General features: G+C 57.3%; 1 protein-coding gene across 1 annotated transcript in view; it reads left to right on the plus strand.

Moving 5' to 3' along the window:
- IGSF9B (immunoglobulin superfamily member 9B) overlaps positions 1-16,120 on the plus strand; it is a gene marked incomplete at both ends in the record, with an annotated part of 34,985 nt that overhangs the window by 4,421 nt on the left and 14,444 nt on the right. Inside the window, 11 exons of the mRNA XM_080357850.1 lie at positions 2,842-3,039; positions 3,740-3,886; positions 5,181-5,332; positions 6,382-6,499; positions 7,268-7,409; positions 7,502-7,647; positions 9,860-10,002; positions 10,793-10,933; positions 11,718-11,834; positions 13,517-13,667; positions 13,958-14,069. Of these exons, the coding sequence (XP_080213976.1) occupies positions 2,842-3,039; positions 3,740-3,886; positions 5,181-5,332; positions 6,382-6,499; positions 7,268-7,409; positions 7,502-7,647; positions 9,860-10,002; positions 10,793-10,933; positions 11,718-11,834; positions 13,517-13,667; positions 13,958-14,069 (1,567 nt within the window). The remainder of the gene's footprint in view (positions 1-2,841; positions 3,040-3,739; positions 3,887-5,180; positions 5,333-6,381; positions 6,500-7,267; positions 7,410-7,501; positions 7,648-9,859; positions 10,003-10,792; positions 10,934-11,717; positions 11,835-13,516; positions 13,668-13,957; positions 14,070-16,120) is intronic.

A 16,120-nucleotide genomic window follows, 5' to 3' on the forward strand; every position in this document is an offset into this window, starting at 1 on the left:
CTACGCGGCGGCAGCTTTCCCTCCTCTCCCTTTGGGATGCTGTTCAACTCCACCTCCGCATCTTGTATTCTTGCCTCCTGGCACGCGCCATGCTTTTATTTTTCCTGGATGATGAAGCCTGTTGATTACTGGTTGTTTTTTCCTTTGCGAGGCATCCCTCGGCTTCACGTGAGCTCCCGCACCGAGGGGGGGATTCGGGGTTCGCATTCCCACTGTGGCTCCCTGATGTTGACCCTATTTCCAAACCACAGGTTGAGCCTTGAAACCCCCTTGAACTTGGCTAGGAAAATCGAGTGGGTTTAAAAATACCCTGTCTGTTTGTGCTCTGTTTCTTCTGGCATCTGTGGGTTGTTTTCAAGCGTTTCCCCACAAATGTGGGGGTGAGAAACACTTCTTTTAATGGAGAGCTGCAGTCTCCCATCGCTCACGTGCCTTCAGCAGCCGGGACTTGGAAGGAAAACTTGGTCTGAGATGGGAGTTCAGGGTTAGTAGGTTGGGAATTTGGAGGGAACCAAGGGGGAGACTGCAGAACACGGCTGTAGAAGCAGGGACAGGGCACAGGGGCTATTTGGGGTGGATGGCAGCTGGGAGAGCCGGGGGCCGGTCAGCCGCCATGGCTGCCAGCCGGCCGCGCGCGTGGGGAGGTGATGCTCAGCCGTGCGTGCAATTCCCCACCGGCCTTGCGATCAGACACCGGCGCTGCGAGCTGCCAGGCCTGACCTATTTTCCTCTGCCCGGGCCACCCTGGCCGGGCGTGGGTCTGGTGGAGCTGCTGGGAGAGGGGACATCACCCACCGGTTCGCTGGGGAGCTGCTCTGGGGTTCCCAGCATTGGGTTGAGCGTGGCCATCCCTGCGACGTCTGGGTGACCTCTCGGGCAGCGTGGGTGAGCATCAGCATCCCAGGCTGCCGTGGGTGTTCAGCAGCTGGAAACCACCTTGATACCCAGGAGTTGGTAGACTGGGGGCTCAGGTGCTGCAGCCCCCCCATCCTCTGCTACTGGTGGAAAGCAGGACCGTCCCTTGGAAGGTGGTGAGATGCTGGGGACCTGCTGGCTCGGGCGAGGCGGCCGGGGAGGCGCGCGTCCTTGGATGCTCTTGAGCGGCACGTGACAGCTGCTGTCCCTGATCCGCGCAGGGAGGGGGGTTCCCAGCCCCACAGCGCAGCCCCCCGCATGGGTGCAGCGGGTCAGAGCCGGGTCCTTGCAGCTCTTTGCCAGGGTGGCAGGGGAGGGTGACGCTTGTCCCTGCTGACAGGGTGCGAACGCCCGAGCTCATTGGCGATGCAGCGAAAACGAGGGATGGAGAGGTGCAAGAGTGTTGTCAGAGTGGTGCAAAGTGGGGGGCGGGAGCTGGGGGGTGTGCGTGCGTGCATATTGCAGGTGCGTGTGTGCATATTGCGCGTATGTGTGTGCGTTTTGCAGGTATGCGTGCATATTGTACAAGCGTGCGTGCATTTTGCAGGTGCACATGCATCTTGCACGTCTGTGCTCTGCGATCCCCCGCTCCCCTGGATGGGGTCTAGGCAGGTAGGCGGCAATTCGGGACCCCGGTAGCGGGGCCGGGTGCCTGCAGTGGGTATGCAATGCAGCGTCTGCTCCTTGCAGATGGTTGACATCTTTGCACCCTGACATCACCCTCCCCGCTGCCACCAGCCAGCCCTCCCAGTTAAACAACCACCATCCATTCCTGGCTGCCTGGTTTGAATCTTGCGGTGGGGACCTTGCTGCCCGCCGCCTGCCTGGCTCCCCTTCCCACGGGGACACTCGTGGGGTGGCACGGTGTGGGCCTCTCGCCGGTACGCGCTTGTTCCGGAGCCAAAAATAGCCGGTGATGCTCGGTTCCCGTGGCGGGGAAGCGGTGATGTCACTCGCCGCCAATCACCGGCAGCCCCGAGGAGCAGCGCGGAGGAGTGGGAACGTGCTTCCCCGAGCATCCCTCCCCGAGCATCCCCCCGGAGCGGGCGACAGCCGCCTGTGCCAGGAAATATGGGGGAGCCTTCCTTGCTGGGAATGGAGATGTGGGGCTGAACCCCGTGCCTGCAGTTTTGGGGAGCTCCCCCTTGGCTCTCCCCAGCCCTGGGTTTCCCTCTCCCTTTCTCAAAGCCGCGCTGAGCATGCAGCGTTGCTGCTGCTGGTGAGAGCAGGATGACGACAGGCTGCAGCTGAGCTGGGGTGGAGCGTTGCTTCTATCTGAGCCTGAGACCAAAGCCCTGCTTAATTATCCCGGGTGGGAGGAGCAGGGTACCAGACTGGATGCACAGGTCGCAGCCGGGTTTTAGGCCTGGGGCTCTCGGGGATGCCTGAGAACAGGCAGGTTTGCTGGAGCATCGCTGCTCCTGCGGGAAAGCCACATCCCTGGGCCGGCACACAGGGCTGTGGGTCGATGGCCCCTGCTCATCAGAGGATGCAGGGGCACAAACGAGGCTGCAAAAGCAGCCTTATCCCTGCCACAGGGATGTGCTGCTGGATGGGGAGCAGGGCTAGGTGTGCTCCATGCACCCCCTTTCCTGGAGCAAGGCGTCCCCAAAACCCCTGCAGGGTTGCTGGGTACCACCCTTGCCCTAGTGCAGAGGGTGCGAAGCGATCCCAGAGCATCAAGTACTTGATGGTCACTGTCCTGAGTCCTGTGGTGGCTTGGGGTGGCCCTGGGGCTGAGTGGAGGGGCTTGAGGACCCCCATTGGTTTTAGAGTAGGGGAGACCTATCTTGGGGTGGTGCCCCACGGATGGAGGTGGACGCAGTCTCTGCTGTGGTTTTCCCAGGGGTCCTGGTTCTCTGGCTGTTACTGATGCTCGGGACCAGCAGTGGAACCAGCCACAATTTCTCCTTCACCCCCTTGCAGGTGCCCTCGGCTCGAGGGAGGAGCCCGAATTCGTGACCGCTCGCGCTGGCGAGAGCGTGATCCTGGGATGCGACGTGATCCACCCGCTGACGGGGCAGCCCCCTCCCTATGTCGTGGAGTGGTTCAAGTTTGGCGTCCCCATCCCCATCTTCATCAAGTTTGGGTTTTACCCTCCCCATGTCGACCCGGAGTATGCCGGTGAGTCCTGGGGACGTGAGGGTAGAAAGGGGACACGCCAGGTCCCGGCTGGGGGATACACGGCTCCGCTCCAACCGCTCCTCTGTCGGAAACCGCGCGGGCTCTGCCTCTCGTCGCTCGCTTTCCACCCAGTTGGTTTTAATTAAGCAGCAGTGCTAGGAAGCCAGCTGGGCTGCGTGGGACAGGAGCAAGCGAGGCAGAGAAACCCAGGGTGACGCGTGGTGGCGGCGGCGGCTGCTGCTGTGCCCCGGAGCAGCTGTGAGCCGGGGGGGTGATGCCAGGATGCTGGGGGGACAGTGGGGATGCAGCCAGGGCCACGTGCTGGGCGGAGGTGATGGATTGGAGCCACAGAGCCCACATTGCCCCTCGCCAACGTGCCGTGTGGCCGGTGGCTTCTGGTGGGGTGTCTGGGCTGGGGACCAGCCCCGAGGGTGTTGGTGTGGTGGGGCAGACCCATTTCAATGGCCCTTTCCATGGGGCTTCCTCCACCCAAATGCAGTGGCACCTGGGCTGAGCCCTATCCAGCTCAGTTCATGAGTGATGCCAGAGCCCACTGGCTACTGCACCGGGGGGGGAGTTTGGGGCTGGGCAGCCACCTCGCTGCTTTTTGGGAGACTCGCAAGCCTGGGAAAGGCTTTGGTGGTGTGGGGCTGTTTTGGCGATGGGGAGGCCATGGTGCTGACAGCTGTTTTCCCTGCAGGTCGGGCCAGCCTGCACGACAAAGCCTCCCTGCGCATTGAGCAGGTCCGCTCCGAGGACCAGGGCTGGTACGAGTGCAAAGTCCTCATGCTGGACCAGCAGTACGACACCTTCCACAATGGCAGCTGGGTCCACCTCACGGTCAATGGTGAGCCGGGGGACGCGGCATCGCCGGGGGGCAGCACACAGTACCAGGATGGGGTTCCCTTTGATTTTGGCTGGACCTCGATGGTGTCTGCGTCTTGCAGACAAGCGAGCCCGAAGCCATCCAGGCTGGCTGCTCCAGCCAGGCTGAGACTTAAAAAAAAGGGACAAACTTCTATTAGGGATCCTGCAGTTTAATTACACCGAGCTCGTTTAAAGGAGAGACATCAAGAAACAGGGCTGGGAATGAATCTCCTCTTTAACAAACAGATCAAGAAAATCAAATCTTTGTTTTCTTGAAATTCAGATTTACTCAAATTACTTTTGCGTTTTATTAAGGCTGCATATTAAGCTAATTAGCAAATTGTCAGTCTCCGCATCAGGTCTTTATTTTCAGGCGGGCAGCAGCAGGGCTGTGCCTCTCCCGCTGCAGTGGGGCGGCTGGAGAGATGTGGGCACCGGCAGCTCCTCGCTGGACTCGCCTGACCTTGAGCAATTAATTTAACCTTTTGAGGGGCCAGCTGGGCTGCGGCACGGAGCAGAGCCACCTAATTGAGCCCAATTAGCGAGCAGCAGCTTTGCACGCAGGGCTGTGCAGCGCACCAGCCCCCTCCCTGCTTGCTGCCCTTTCCTTGTCCCACCCCGGGCTTTGCAAATGGGGCAAAATGGGGCACTTTTGGGGTTTTATGCAGCATAGGGCACACAGGGGCTTAATAACAGAATAATAACCATAATCCTCCCGGCCCAAGGAATTGCTTTCAGGGGGGAAGGCTATGGCTTTCCCCCAGCGCATTACAATGCTTAATTTTCTTAGGGGAAAATAAAAATCATTTGGGGGGAAACAAAATATAATTCCTTTTTCTTTTTTGCTATGGAGCAGATTAAATTGCCAACCTGTCTTCCTCCAAAGTGGGCTTTAACAACTGCTGGTAATTAGGGGCGGGCTGTAATCCTGCCAGCCTCTTTAATCAGGAAGGAGCCTTTTCGATCTGCACTGCGGTGTTTTCCCATGTTTTGACAATAGCAAGTTAATGTGCAGCGGGGGGGTGGGACGTGGTGCTGTGCCCTGGAGCTGGTGGGGTGCGGTGTGGCATGGAGGGGACGCTCTTGGCCCATGTCCCTGGGGACTGTGACAGCTGCTGTTGTCCCCATCGCCTTGTTCACTTTTGGGGTGGTCCCAGCGCTGGGATGTGCAGTGCGATCCCTGTTTGCAGGCAGCAGCCTCCCCTCTGTCCCTGTGCCCCCAAAGCCATCATGGGTGGAATGAAGGGGTCACAGTGTTCTCCCCTGCCCTGCAGCTCCCCCCACCTTCACGGAGACACCGCCGCAGTACGTGGAGGCCAAGGAAGGCAGCAGTGTCACCCTGACCTGCATGGCGTTTGGGAACCCCAAGCCCATCGTCACCTGGCTGAGAGAGGGGGACCTTTTGGGTGCCAACAGCAAGTACCAGGTAGGTGGGTGGATGGGGGTGCTCCTGGGGGCAGTATCGACGGGACCACGGTGATGGCAGCTCCGCCGTGCCTGGAGCCAGATGTGCTTTCTCAGCACTTCTTGCCACCATGCCCATTTTCCACCCCCCTCCATCTCTGCTGACAGCAGCCCCCACCGCTGCCTGCCCTTGGGTACAGGCTGGAGACCCCCCTGATGTTTGGGACAGCCCCATTCCCTGCTGCTCCCTGGGGAATCGTCCTGGGGGGCCGGTTGCCGTGCCAGGTCCTGGGGTGTCCCCATGCAGGGGGGGATTTGGACAGGGAGGACTTTGCTCCCCTCTCCCAGGACCCTTTTTACATCCCGGAGGCTCCCAAGCAGAGATTCCCCCCTGAGCTGTAATTGGTAAATCAGGCATTGGAATCAGCACAGGCACTAATGAGAGTAATTAGGAATCATTTGTTACTAATTGAAATAGAAGGATGAGGCAGAACGAGGCGGTGTTGGGGGGAAGCCTGGCTGGGAGCAGGGCTCCCTGTGCAAGGGGGTGCTGCTACCCTGGGGGTGACCGTCCCTTGCTCGGCTGTGTCCCCAAGGAGGAATGTGTCCGCTCCTCTTGCAGCTGCGAGGTTGTCCCATGGGGAGGACAGCGGCTGGGCTGGGGTGTCCCCATTGTACCCCACTCCAGGGGTGAAGCGGCTCCCTTGGGAACAGGGGATGCTCCAGCTGAGCATCCTAGTGAAATGCCGATGGAGCCGAGGTGCTTGGCAGGAACAGTTTGGCGTCTGCCACCTGCCAGTCACTTCTGCGGGAGATGAATACATTGCGAGGGTTATTTATTTATTTCATTATTATTTTCTTTTCCTTCCTTTCTCTCCTTCCCCTTGGCGTCGAGCAGAAACGCGTGTGCTGGTTTATTAATATCCGAAGTCTTGCAGAGCGGGGAAAACCCATTTCTCATCTAGCACTAAAAGCACCCGCAGCTACTCTGCTGTGGCGATGGGGGACGGAGGCTGCTGGGCTGGGCTCTGTCCCTTTCTGTGCACCAGGATTGTCCCTTGTTGTCCCCAGGTGAGCGACGGGAGCCTGACGGTGCTCTCCATCAGTCGGGAGGACAGGGGTGCCTACACCTGCCGGGCGTACAGCATCCAGGGGGAGGCTGTGCACACCACGCGCCTGCTCGTGCAAGGTCAGATCTCCCACCCCAACCTCTTCGGCTCCTCCTCGCCCACCGGTGTCCCTGTGGGGCTCAATGGGGGGAATTCTGTGGGCTGCAGCACCACCCCAAAGCCACCCACCAGCCTTGCGGGCTCAGCATCCCCCTGGCTCTGCATCCCGTTTGTAGGATGGAGGAATCCACTTAATTGGGGCACAGCGGTGGCCGTGCCCGTGAACAGCTGGGCCCCCATGGCAGCTCAGTTTTGTTCGAGAAGCGGGGAAAAGATTGAGACTGCCACAAAGCGCCTCGTCAGATAGCGGCGATGCATGGCAGGCCTCCTGCTCCTGGCTCCCTCTTTTATTAAATAAATCTTTAATTAGGTCAACAGCTACCAGCGGAGAGAGGAGCGCAGGGTGTCCTCTGCTCTGCTTTCGCCGTGTTGGCGAGCCATGGCCACTTACTGCCGGCTCCCGGCACTTTGTCCTCCTGAGTTTTTCCAGTGGGTGATGCCATCCTGGATAAGTGCTCAGGATGAAGGGAGGTGTGAGCTTGTGTGCCCTGGGAGAAGCAGAGCCGTGCGTCACGGGTGCGAGGCCCCTTCCCCGAAACTACAGAGATTAGGGGAAGAGTTGGGAATAATAAAGCCACTGTTTTCCTTGAGAGATCCCGCGAGATTGGGGCCAGCTCTGCCCCAGAGCCCCCCAGCAGCTCCTGGTGATGGAGCTGAGCCTGAGCAACCTTTGTGGGGACACTTTTAAGGGTGGGGGTGACACTTTTCTCTCCCTTCCCACCTTCCAGGACCTCCCTTCATCGTTTCCCCTCCGGAGAACATCACGGTCAACATCTCCCAGGATGCGCTCTTCACCTGCCAGGCCGAGGCGTACCCCGGGAACCTCACCTACCTGTGGTACTGGGAGGAGGAGAACGTCTACTTCAAAAAGTGTGTACCTGGCGGGGTGGCGCGTCTTCCTTGTCTCTCTCCCGCTGTGCCCCTGGGTCACCCCGCAATCCTCCTCCCTCCTTCTCTCGCAGCGACCTGAAGTTGCGGGTGCGGATCCTGATCGACGGGACACTGATCATCTTCCGTGTCAAGCCAGAGGATGCCGGAAAATACACCTGCATCCCCAGCAACAGCCTGGGCCGCTCGCCATCAGCCTCTGCCTACCTGACGGTGCAGTGTGAGTGCGGGCAGCAGGGATGGGGCTGAGATTGATAATACCCGGCTTTGAGGCAGCCCCATCATCCCAGTATGATACTGGGAAACTTGGGTTGATGTGACAGCCTTTGGATGGGCACGCAGTCATCCTTAGCAAAAGGCTTAGAGCATCCCACATGTGCTCGTAGGAGATGGGCAGCAAGAAAGCAAATAGTCTGAGCATCATCACTGCTCAGCTGGGACCACTGTCCACCTTGGGTACCAGCAGCTTCTGACTCAGTCCCCATCTTCCCACCACTGCTGCCGTCACACTGTTCTCACCGGCTGCACAGCACCGGGCAGGGAAACACCACGTCAGGGCCATCAGTCTCAACAACCTGCTTGTATTTTGGGGTATTTATTATAGGGGCTTGCTTCTGCGGTGTGGCTTTTTATTATTTTGTGAGTGCGTTAGCTTTTGCGTGTCGTATTTTCCAGGCGGTAACTGATCTAAAGGAGCGGAGGAGAAGGGGCTGTAGCAGGAGTGTTGCTTCCCACGCTTGTTCTCTGGGGCTCCCCGGGCGGTAATGGGTAGTGTGCCGCCAGCGTCCTGTGCCGTTCGACATTAATGGCCTCAATTGCTGTCGCTCGCAATTGCAATATTGCTCTGCTATAAAAGACTATGGCGGTTTTTATTTTATAATGAAAGACAGGCTTGCGACTCAGGTTTTGAGGGCTGCCTGTAGATCTGCCACTGGTTAGCGGGAAACACCACGCTTGCCACTATGAGAAGGGTTGGTGAGTGCCATGGTTTTCCTTTGGGGATTGTCTAAGGGGCAAGGGGATGGTGCAGCCGGAGCCACAGTTGCGATTCGGGGCTCCGATGCGCCCGGCTGGTGCAGCTCTTGGGAAAGCGTGTGGCTTCAGGCCATTAAATCTGCCCTGCCCGCTAATCCAGGAACGCTCGTCAAGGCTGATAGCTTGTTAAAAATAGCTCTAATGGCAGGAAAAACGGCGTTTGGACAATCTGCTGTTCAGATGGCCCCTGCGCTTGGCTTTTTGTGCTGCGAGCCCCTTTTGCTCTAGAGGAAACCTTGCCATCTGTACTGGGGCTGATGCATGGAGAGGGAGGCTTCCCACCCCCGGAGTGGCTTTGGGATGGGGACACAGCTCTGGGGCATTAGTGAGCTGGGTTGGCCCATGGCCAGTGACCCAGTAGTGAAAGGCTGGATCCCATTACCCTCTCCCTTGCTGCCGGAGCCCTTGATTACATTTCCTAAGAGGTGGAGTCAAGCGGAGAAGGGGGATAAAGCCCGCTCCATATGCAGCGCTTGGCAGTCTGGGTTACAGTGCTGTTTGCTGTCCTCCATCCCTTCCCCCAAACATCTTACCTTTACCCCCAAATCTGTGTTTTTGCATCAGCAGCGCAAGGATGCTGCACCCCAAAAAAGCGCTTTCATCCCTTAAAGCAGCGTAAGCCCTGGCAGGATTTTCCCGTAACCTCGCGCTGCTGGTGTCTAGACAAGATTGTAGAAATACTCGCTCTTCTTATTAAAAGTAACTTTTTTTTATAAAAAAAAAAAGAAGCTTCTTATTAAAGGAAGTCTAGGTTCTCTCCAACCCACTCGCACTTAATTAAAAAGCTCTTAGAAGCGCTGTTAATGACACATCCTAGACTTGGAGGATTGCGAGACGCCTCGCTGCGTGGGTGGTGCGGCGCGGGGGGGTTCAGTTGTGTATTTTAAGCCTTTTGCATCCCATCGGAAAGGGTGGAGGTGGCTGGTGCTCAGCGCGACCCAGCCTCAATGAGGCACGAGCTGTGAGTACAAACAGAGAGGAGGTGAAGGGCTCACGGTGGCCCGGCCGCAAATCCCTTTTCCCATCTCCGTTACTGTGTTTTAAGGCTCAGGAGTTGCTGAAATAGTTGAAATAGTGCAAAACCAGGCGTGGCGGGTGCGCACCAGGCTGAGTGGAATGTGTGGAGTGGGCATATCTAATGTTTTCTTCTTAAATGCAACTTTTAATGAGCCCCAGGTAGGACCACTTTGGGCGTGAGTAAAGCCTCCCAGAAATGCCAGGTATTACGGTGGATTTGTGCCGTAGCAAGCCCGGAGATAACAGCCTGTGGGAGCCAAGGTGGTATTTGTGTTTGGAATTGATTGTAAAAGTGATGGAGATGCTCTGAAGCCCAGCGGTGGGGGAGAGATGGGCTCTTACCCCTTGCTAACGCGGTGCTGCTTCTCCCGCTCCCCCAGATCCTGCCCGCGTGGTGAACATGCCCCCTGTCATCTATGTTCCCATCGGGATCCACGGATACATCCGCTGCCCGGTCGAGGCAGAGCCGCCGGTCACGCTGGTCAAGTGGAACAAAGACGGACGTCCCCTGCGAATTGAGAAGGTAACGAAGCCCCAGGTTGGGTTTGGGGACTCTCGTGTCCCCTGCAAGCGCCTATGAGTGTCACCGGTGGGAAGAAGCAGCCTTGTGAGGGGGATGATGCTGCTTTTCCTTGTCAGCTGTGGGCAGAGTTAATTGGGGTTCTTGAGTGGAGCCCGGGTGCCTGTAGACATGCTGTCTGTCCCCTAGACCCACCAAAGTGACCCGATGGCCTTTTATTTCCCCAAGGGCCACTGGTGGTTAAAAAACCCTTTTAACAAGTCTCTGTCTTCTTATAGTCACGGTTTGATAGTCTGAGCAAACATACTAGCCATAAAATATTTAACGAAAATGCTCGGTATTTATAACTCTTTGCCTAAATATTAATGATCCGAGGTTTTAATTTGGTTTAAACCTGTTGCTGCTGCGGGTTCCTGGTCCTTGGTGTCCTCAGCTTCTCGGGTGGAGTTGTCTCCTTGGTGCCACCAGGATAAAAGGAGTTTTGCTCAGGATTTGATAGATGGTGATGTTAAATCTTTCGGGCTGTTGGAAGAAGCCTGGCTGTGCGTAGGGCAGCAGCAGGGAGATAAACCCACGTGTCTTCGGGTGCGTACAGAGCAGGGCAGCCCTTCCTGGAGGGCTGTGCTTGGATGGGCTGATCTCGCCCACGTTTCTCTGCAGCTGAGAAGATGCCTCGGATGCTGGGAATGGAACTGAGTGTCTCCCGGGGACGTGACAGCCGCCCTGGGCTTGGCTGAAGGGAAAATGATGAGCTGTGCAGGGTAAATCAGCTCTCTGTTTTTTACCGTTGCAGTATTCTGGCTGGAACCTGCTGGAAGACGGGTCGATCCGGATAGAGGAGGCAACTGAAGATGCTCTCGGCACTTACACCTGTGTGCCTTATAACGCCCTGGGTACGATGGGCCAGTCTCCCCCTGCCCGACTGGTACTGAAGGTAACTTGCCTGTTAAATCCTTGCTCCGCAGCCAGCAGATTTGCTGCGGGCTGTGTCCTCCTGTGCAAAAAAATGCTCCCAGTGTTGTGCAGCGTGCTGCAGGGATGATGAGCTGTTGCTTTTTTTTCCATACCACTTACTTGGTTGGTAATTCTGTGCAGAAATTCAAGTTTTACTTTGCTTTGGTTGCGCTGGACCGGAGTAGTTGGAGGAAATGTGCCCCTGGGATGGTCTCCTTGCCAGCAAAACACTTAGCCCTGCTGACCTGGGCTTGAGTTCACGGAGGGTTTTAGTTAAATGGATGATTTGAGCTCTGGGGACACTCCGCGTGCTCTGGCTGCGTGCGGAGCTCCGGGCGCGCTGGGTTCCCGTCAGGGCTGGGATGGGAGCTGCTGCCGCTGCCTTCCCCGAACAAAACCTCCCGTGCTTTGAGCGGCGGTGATTCACCGCGCTTCACGTGATAACGCTTTGTGCCTCGCAGACACACACATCCGCCGAGGCGGCTGCGGAGTCAATGGAATCAGGTTGATGTCTGATGTGATGTGGGTGGTTTTTGTATTATTTTTTTTCCTGTTTATCTCCTTATACCTTAAAGTGCTCGAGTGCAGCAGTTCTTTGGAGAAAGCTTCCCTCGGGGTGTGTCATTTGGTGTGCTTTAGCGCGCTCTTCCCGCTGCAGCTTTGTGATGCCTCAACCTTACCTAAACCAGTGATTCATTTGTTTTGGAAAAGGGCTGGTTTTGACGGTGGGAGGTGACACTCCTTGCCTTTTCCCTTGGCTGCAGGACCCCCCCTATTTCACGGTGCTACCAGGCTGGGAGTACAGACAGGAGGCAGGGAGGGAGCTGTTGATTCCTTGCGCTGCTGCCGGAGACCCCTTTCCCATCATCGCCTGGAGAAAGGTACCCGGCCTGCCAGACAAATCTGCAGTGCCTTTGGCTTTTGGTGAATATTGCAGACAGAGAAGCCACACTCTGTCCCGGTAAGAACAAAACTGCAGGTACAGCTGCTTCGCTTTGGGCTGAGCCACTGCCGTCCTGTCCCGCAGGTGGGTGGGGGAAAAGCCCGGCTTGTGGCCACCGAGTGCCGTAACCCCGGGAAACCATCACGGTGGCATCTGCAAAGCTGAGCGCTGCCCCTGCCCCAGCCCCTCCTCTTCCTCGCCGGCGCGTACCCCAGGACACCCTCCTCGCCTGCCCGCAAGGTGGTCACCGGCAGGACGCGGCAGCCCTGGCGATGCTGTTCTCCCGTGTCATCGGAGCCTGTCCGGGGGTCCCTTGGCTGTGTTTTCGCAAGGGGCTGGACTGGTCAGCAGCTGCTTTGCTGCCCTGTGACTTTGAAAACCCTGAGAAGAAGATGTTTTAATGATGCTGGACTGGACATAGTGATTTCAAGGTGTCCCTTTCTGTAGGGCAGGGTAGGAGCCAATGTGGTGGCACAGCCTGGGAGCAACCAGAGCTTTCCAGCCAGTCCTTTGCCTCCCACCTTCACTGCTCCTGGAGGAAAACCACCATGCAGGGCACCTTCTGGCCAATTTGTCGCCATCAAGATCTTCTCTCCCAGCCTCCCATCCCCTCCTTAGGGCTCCTGAGAGTGAGCAGGGTCCCCGAGTCACCCCAGTGGGCACCATCCTCAGCCCTTGCAGTGCGAGGTGCTGGATCTCTTTGAGTTCCTTGTACCAGCATGACGAGGACCACGACTTGCACAGATTGCAAGTGACCTACTTAAAACTTGTTGGCCCTTTAGTCTTTTTCTCCATCTTATTTTAGCTTTGCCCCTCTTGTATCTTCTGGCCCTCCTCCTCATGTCATCATTCCTTCTCAAATCCATTTGGGGCTGGCTTGGCCTGTGCTGAGTGTACAGGTGCCAGAAACAAGCTCCCTCGCTCCCCATCACCCCACCAGCACTGACCAGTCCCTTGAAGGACTCACAAAGACCATGAATTCCACATGCCCCTCTGCTCATCCTGCCTGGCTTCAAGCTCTGGGTCCTGGTGTTGATCGGTAGAGGTGTGAAGAACAGCTCAAGAGGACTCAAGACAACGTGGGATTTGCTCAGCTGATGGGCGTAGACATGAGTTGTTACAAGATCCATCTTTCCGCTCGGATGGAGAGCTCCCGGACACCTCCACGCACGCCAACCTCCCATGTCCCCATGGGGCCCTTGCTGGCATTTTGGGCATCTCCTGGCGGTGCCTTCCTCACCCCGGAGGGTGTTTGCCGGGGGTGGCCGGTGCACCTTCCCGGCAGCGGTTTCAGCTTTGGATGCTGGAGGTCGAGCCCCGGCGCAGGGCTCGGTGTCCGCGCGAGCGCCATGGGGTTTTCCGCTTGTGCGCGAGTGCCGAGCATCAGCCTCCCTGACGCATGCCTCTCGCGTTGCCCCGCCAGGTCCTCTCGAAAACGGGGGAACCGGCTGCCTTGCCGCGACCGGAGAGACCAGATCCCTTCCCGGTGGCCGGCGGTGTCCCCTGGGCCGCGCAGGTAGCTTAGTGTCCCCGCTGCCGCCTCGCCCTGCCCCGTGACCCCCTTCTGAGTCGTGTTTTGTTTTGTTTTGTTCTCTCTCTTCGCCCGGCTCCTTGCCCAAGGTAGGGAAGCCCAGCAGGAGCAAGCACAACACGCTGCCCGGCGGCACCCTGCAGATCCGCGCCCTCGGCAAGGACGACCATGGCGAGTGGGAGTGCGTCGCCACCAACGTCGTCGCAAGCATTACTGCCAGCACCCACCTCACCGTCGTAGGTACGGGCAGGGTTGGGGACAGGTCCTCAAGGTAGCGTGTCAGCAAGGCAGGAGATGAGGGTGCTTCTTGTAAAGAACTGTGTCTTTAAATCTTATTTATCATTGCTTTTTTTTCTGCTCTTATTGCGGCCACCTGTGGGCACAGCTGTCCCGCTGCTATTTCTAGCAGAAATTCCAGGTGGTTTGTGCTTGGTGCAAGTGGAATCCCCTTGAATCATGGCTGGGAGTAGATCCTTTGCCAGATAACATGTAGTTTTGCTCCCCTTCAACCCTTCCTTCTCTCTCGACAGGCACAAGCCCTCATGCCCCGACCAGCGTGCACGTCGTGGCCGCCATGACCTCAGCCAACGTCTCCTGGGAGCCCGGCTACGACGGTGGATACGAGCAGACTTTCTCAGTTTGGTACGGCCCTCTGTGAGTCATCCTGGCATGCTTTGCTCTCTGCTTCTTTTCCTTCCTAGCCGACCCGAGCTTCAAGGGAGGGTGGGGAGGGCTGAGCTCCTATTCGGTGCCTTGGAGAGATGGGGGGTGGTGGTGGGATCATGCAGTTCCCGTGTTTCCTCTCCCTTCTGTGCTAGCCAGGAGCTCCGTCTGCCCCAGCAGGTTTTATTCAGCTTATGGTGCAAGGGAGATGCTTTGCGCTCCTGTAACTTTGCCCCTAGCATCTAATTTCAAGATAAACTGTTTATGAAGCTTAACAGCCGGGGAGAGGATGGAAAATGCAACCTTTATAGAGTGCGTCCTGGAAGAGCTGTGACTAAGCAGAAATGATCTCTCCTTGCTCTGTGGCTCCCTGGAGGTGATTAAATCTCAGCTGAGTTCACGAACAGCTGCTGTGAGATGCCGGCCAGGTCTGAGCCTCACGGGGCTTTGCTCCCATCGCTCTCATGCCAAACAGTGCCACCCGGTACCCAAAACCAGTGGGTACATCCCTCCTGCCCGCAGTGGGGTCGTCTTTTTCTGGAAAGCTGTCCTTGCAAACGTGGAGAGGATGGCGCCTTCCCAATTCTGGGGCTGGCGTTCCTCAGCCTTTCTTCTCGCTCTCCCTTTCCTTCCTTGCTTTAATTTGCTGTGACAGAGGCTGCTGATAGAGTGGAGATAGGGTAGATGCTGCCCATGATGATTTCTGCCTTGCTCCAGCCCGAGGCTGGTACTTGTGGGGTGGGACTGGGCAGTCGGGAGACAAAGAAGAAGAAATTAAGTGAGCTGAGGAGAAAAATGAGGCAGCATGTGGTGCTCTGATGAAAACGTCCTCGGGAAAGGTGTTTGCACCAGGCTTGCTTTAGCGAATTCACAGTGTGCTGTAGGGAACTGGGAGGCCACATTCTCCTCTTGCTTCTGTGGTTGTTGGTGTTGGAAATGCCAGCCCTGCTCTCCAGGGCCACCGCAGTGTCCCCAGGGCTCTCCATCACCCAGGGCCTGGCATTTACCCATCCTCGCCCCTCACCATTGCTTGCTGGCCCATGGCAGCACCAGGGAGGGAGGATGCGAAGGTAGTGGGGTGAAATGCCGCCGGGAAACCCCATCTGTGCCACGGGGGATCCTGGCAGCCATGGTCCCAGCTGGGGCCGCGGTGATGCGGAGGTTTTGCTGCCGGTTTGGTGGAGGCAAGCTGCACGTGCATGGCTCTCCACCGAATTGCTTCTTTCTACAGCTTGCTACCGCTTCTCCCACCTCACCTTTTACTCCCTTCACAGCGACGTTATTTGTCTTCGCTCTGTCTCTTACATCCCACTCGGTGGATTTACCTGGCTGTGTGCCGGTGGCTATAGGTGTGCCCACTGATCTATGCAGAACAGGCCTTCTTAGATCCTCTGCAGACACCACTGAATCATGCAGCTGAGGGCTGGGACTCCCTGGAGCATTTCTATAACGTGGGAACCAATACTTGCAATATCGTTGCAGCGCAGTGATGCTGTGTTGGGACATGGGACTGTTTCACCATGGGTCTTCTCTGTGTTGTGCCCTGGGTGGTGTTGACAGCCCCCAACTTGTGCAAACATGGCAAAAATGATGGTTTAGTTAAATGTCTTTTGTGGAATTGCATGCACAGAGCTGTGGCTGAGGGACAACTTGGCTCTGGCTCAGGAGCTGTTGATGTATAAATGGGAACAGGGCCCATCTCCTGCTCCAGCCGTCCCCTTTGCAGCACTCGCCGGACCAAAAATGCACCAGCTTCCCCTTTAGCCCATGGGATCTGATGGAGATAACTCAGAGTGGGGCTGGTGGCTCTGCTTTTGTCCCTGGGCCTGCTCAGGGGGTGCAGAGGGGAGGGCTGGGGGCCGTGTCCCCATGAGCTGGGGGATGCTGGTGTGGCACAAAGGGACGGTACCCTGTGCCTTGGCATCCCTGTGTGCGCCATCCCTGAGCCAGCTCTGGAGCTGTGCTGGCTCCATGTCCATACCCATCGCTGCTGTCAAACCAAACCATTGCTCAGGAAAGCTCCATTTTCG

The sequence above is a fragment of the Nesoenas mayeri genome (genome assembly GCF_963082525.1).
Source record: "Nesoenas mayeri genome assembly, chromosome: 22".
Lineage (NCBI taxonomy): Eukaryota > Metazoa > Chordata > Aves > Columbiformes > Columbidae > Nesoenas > Nesoenas mayeri.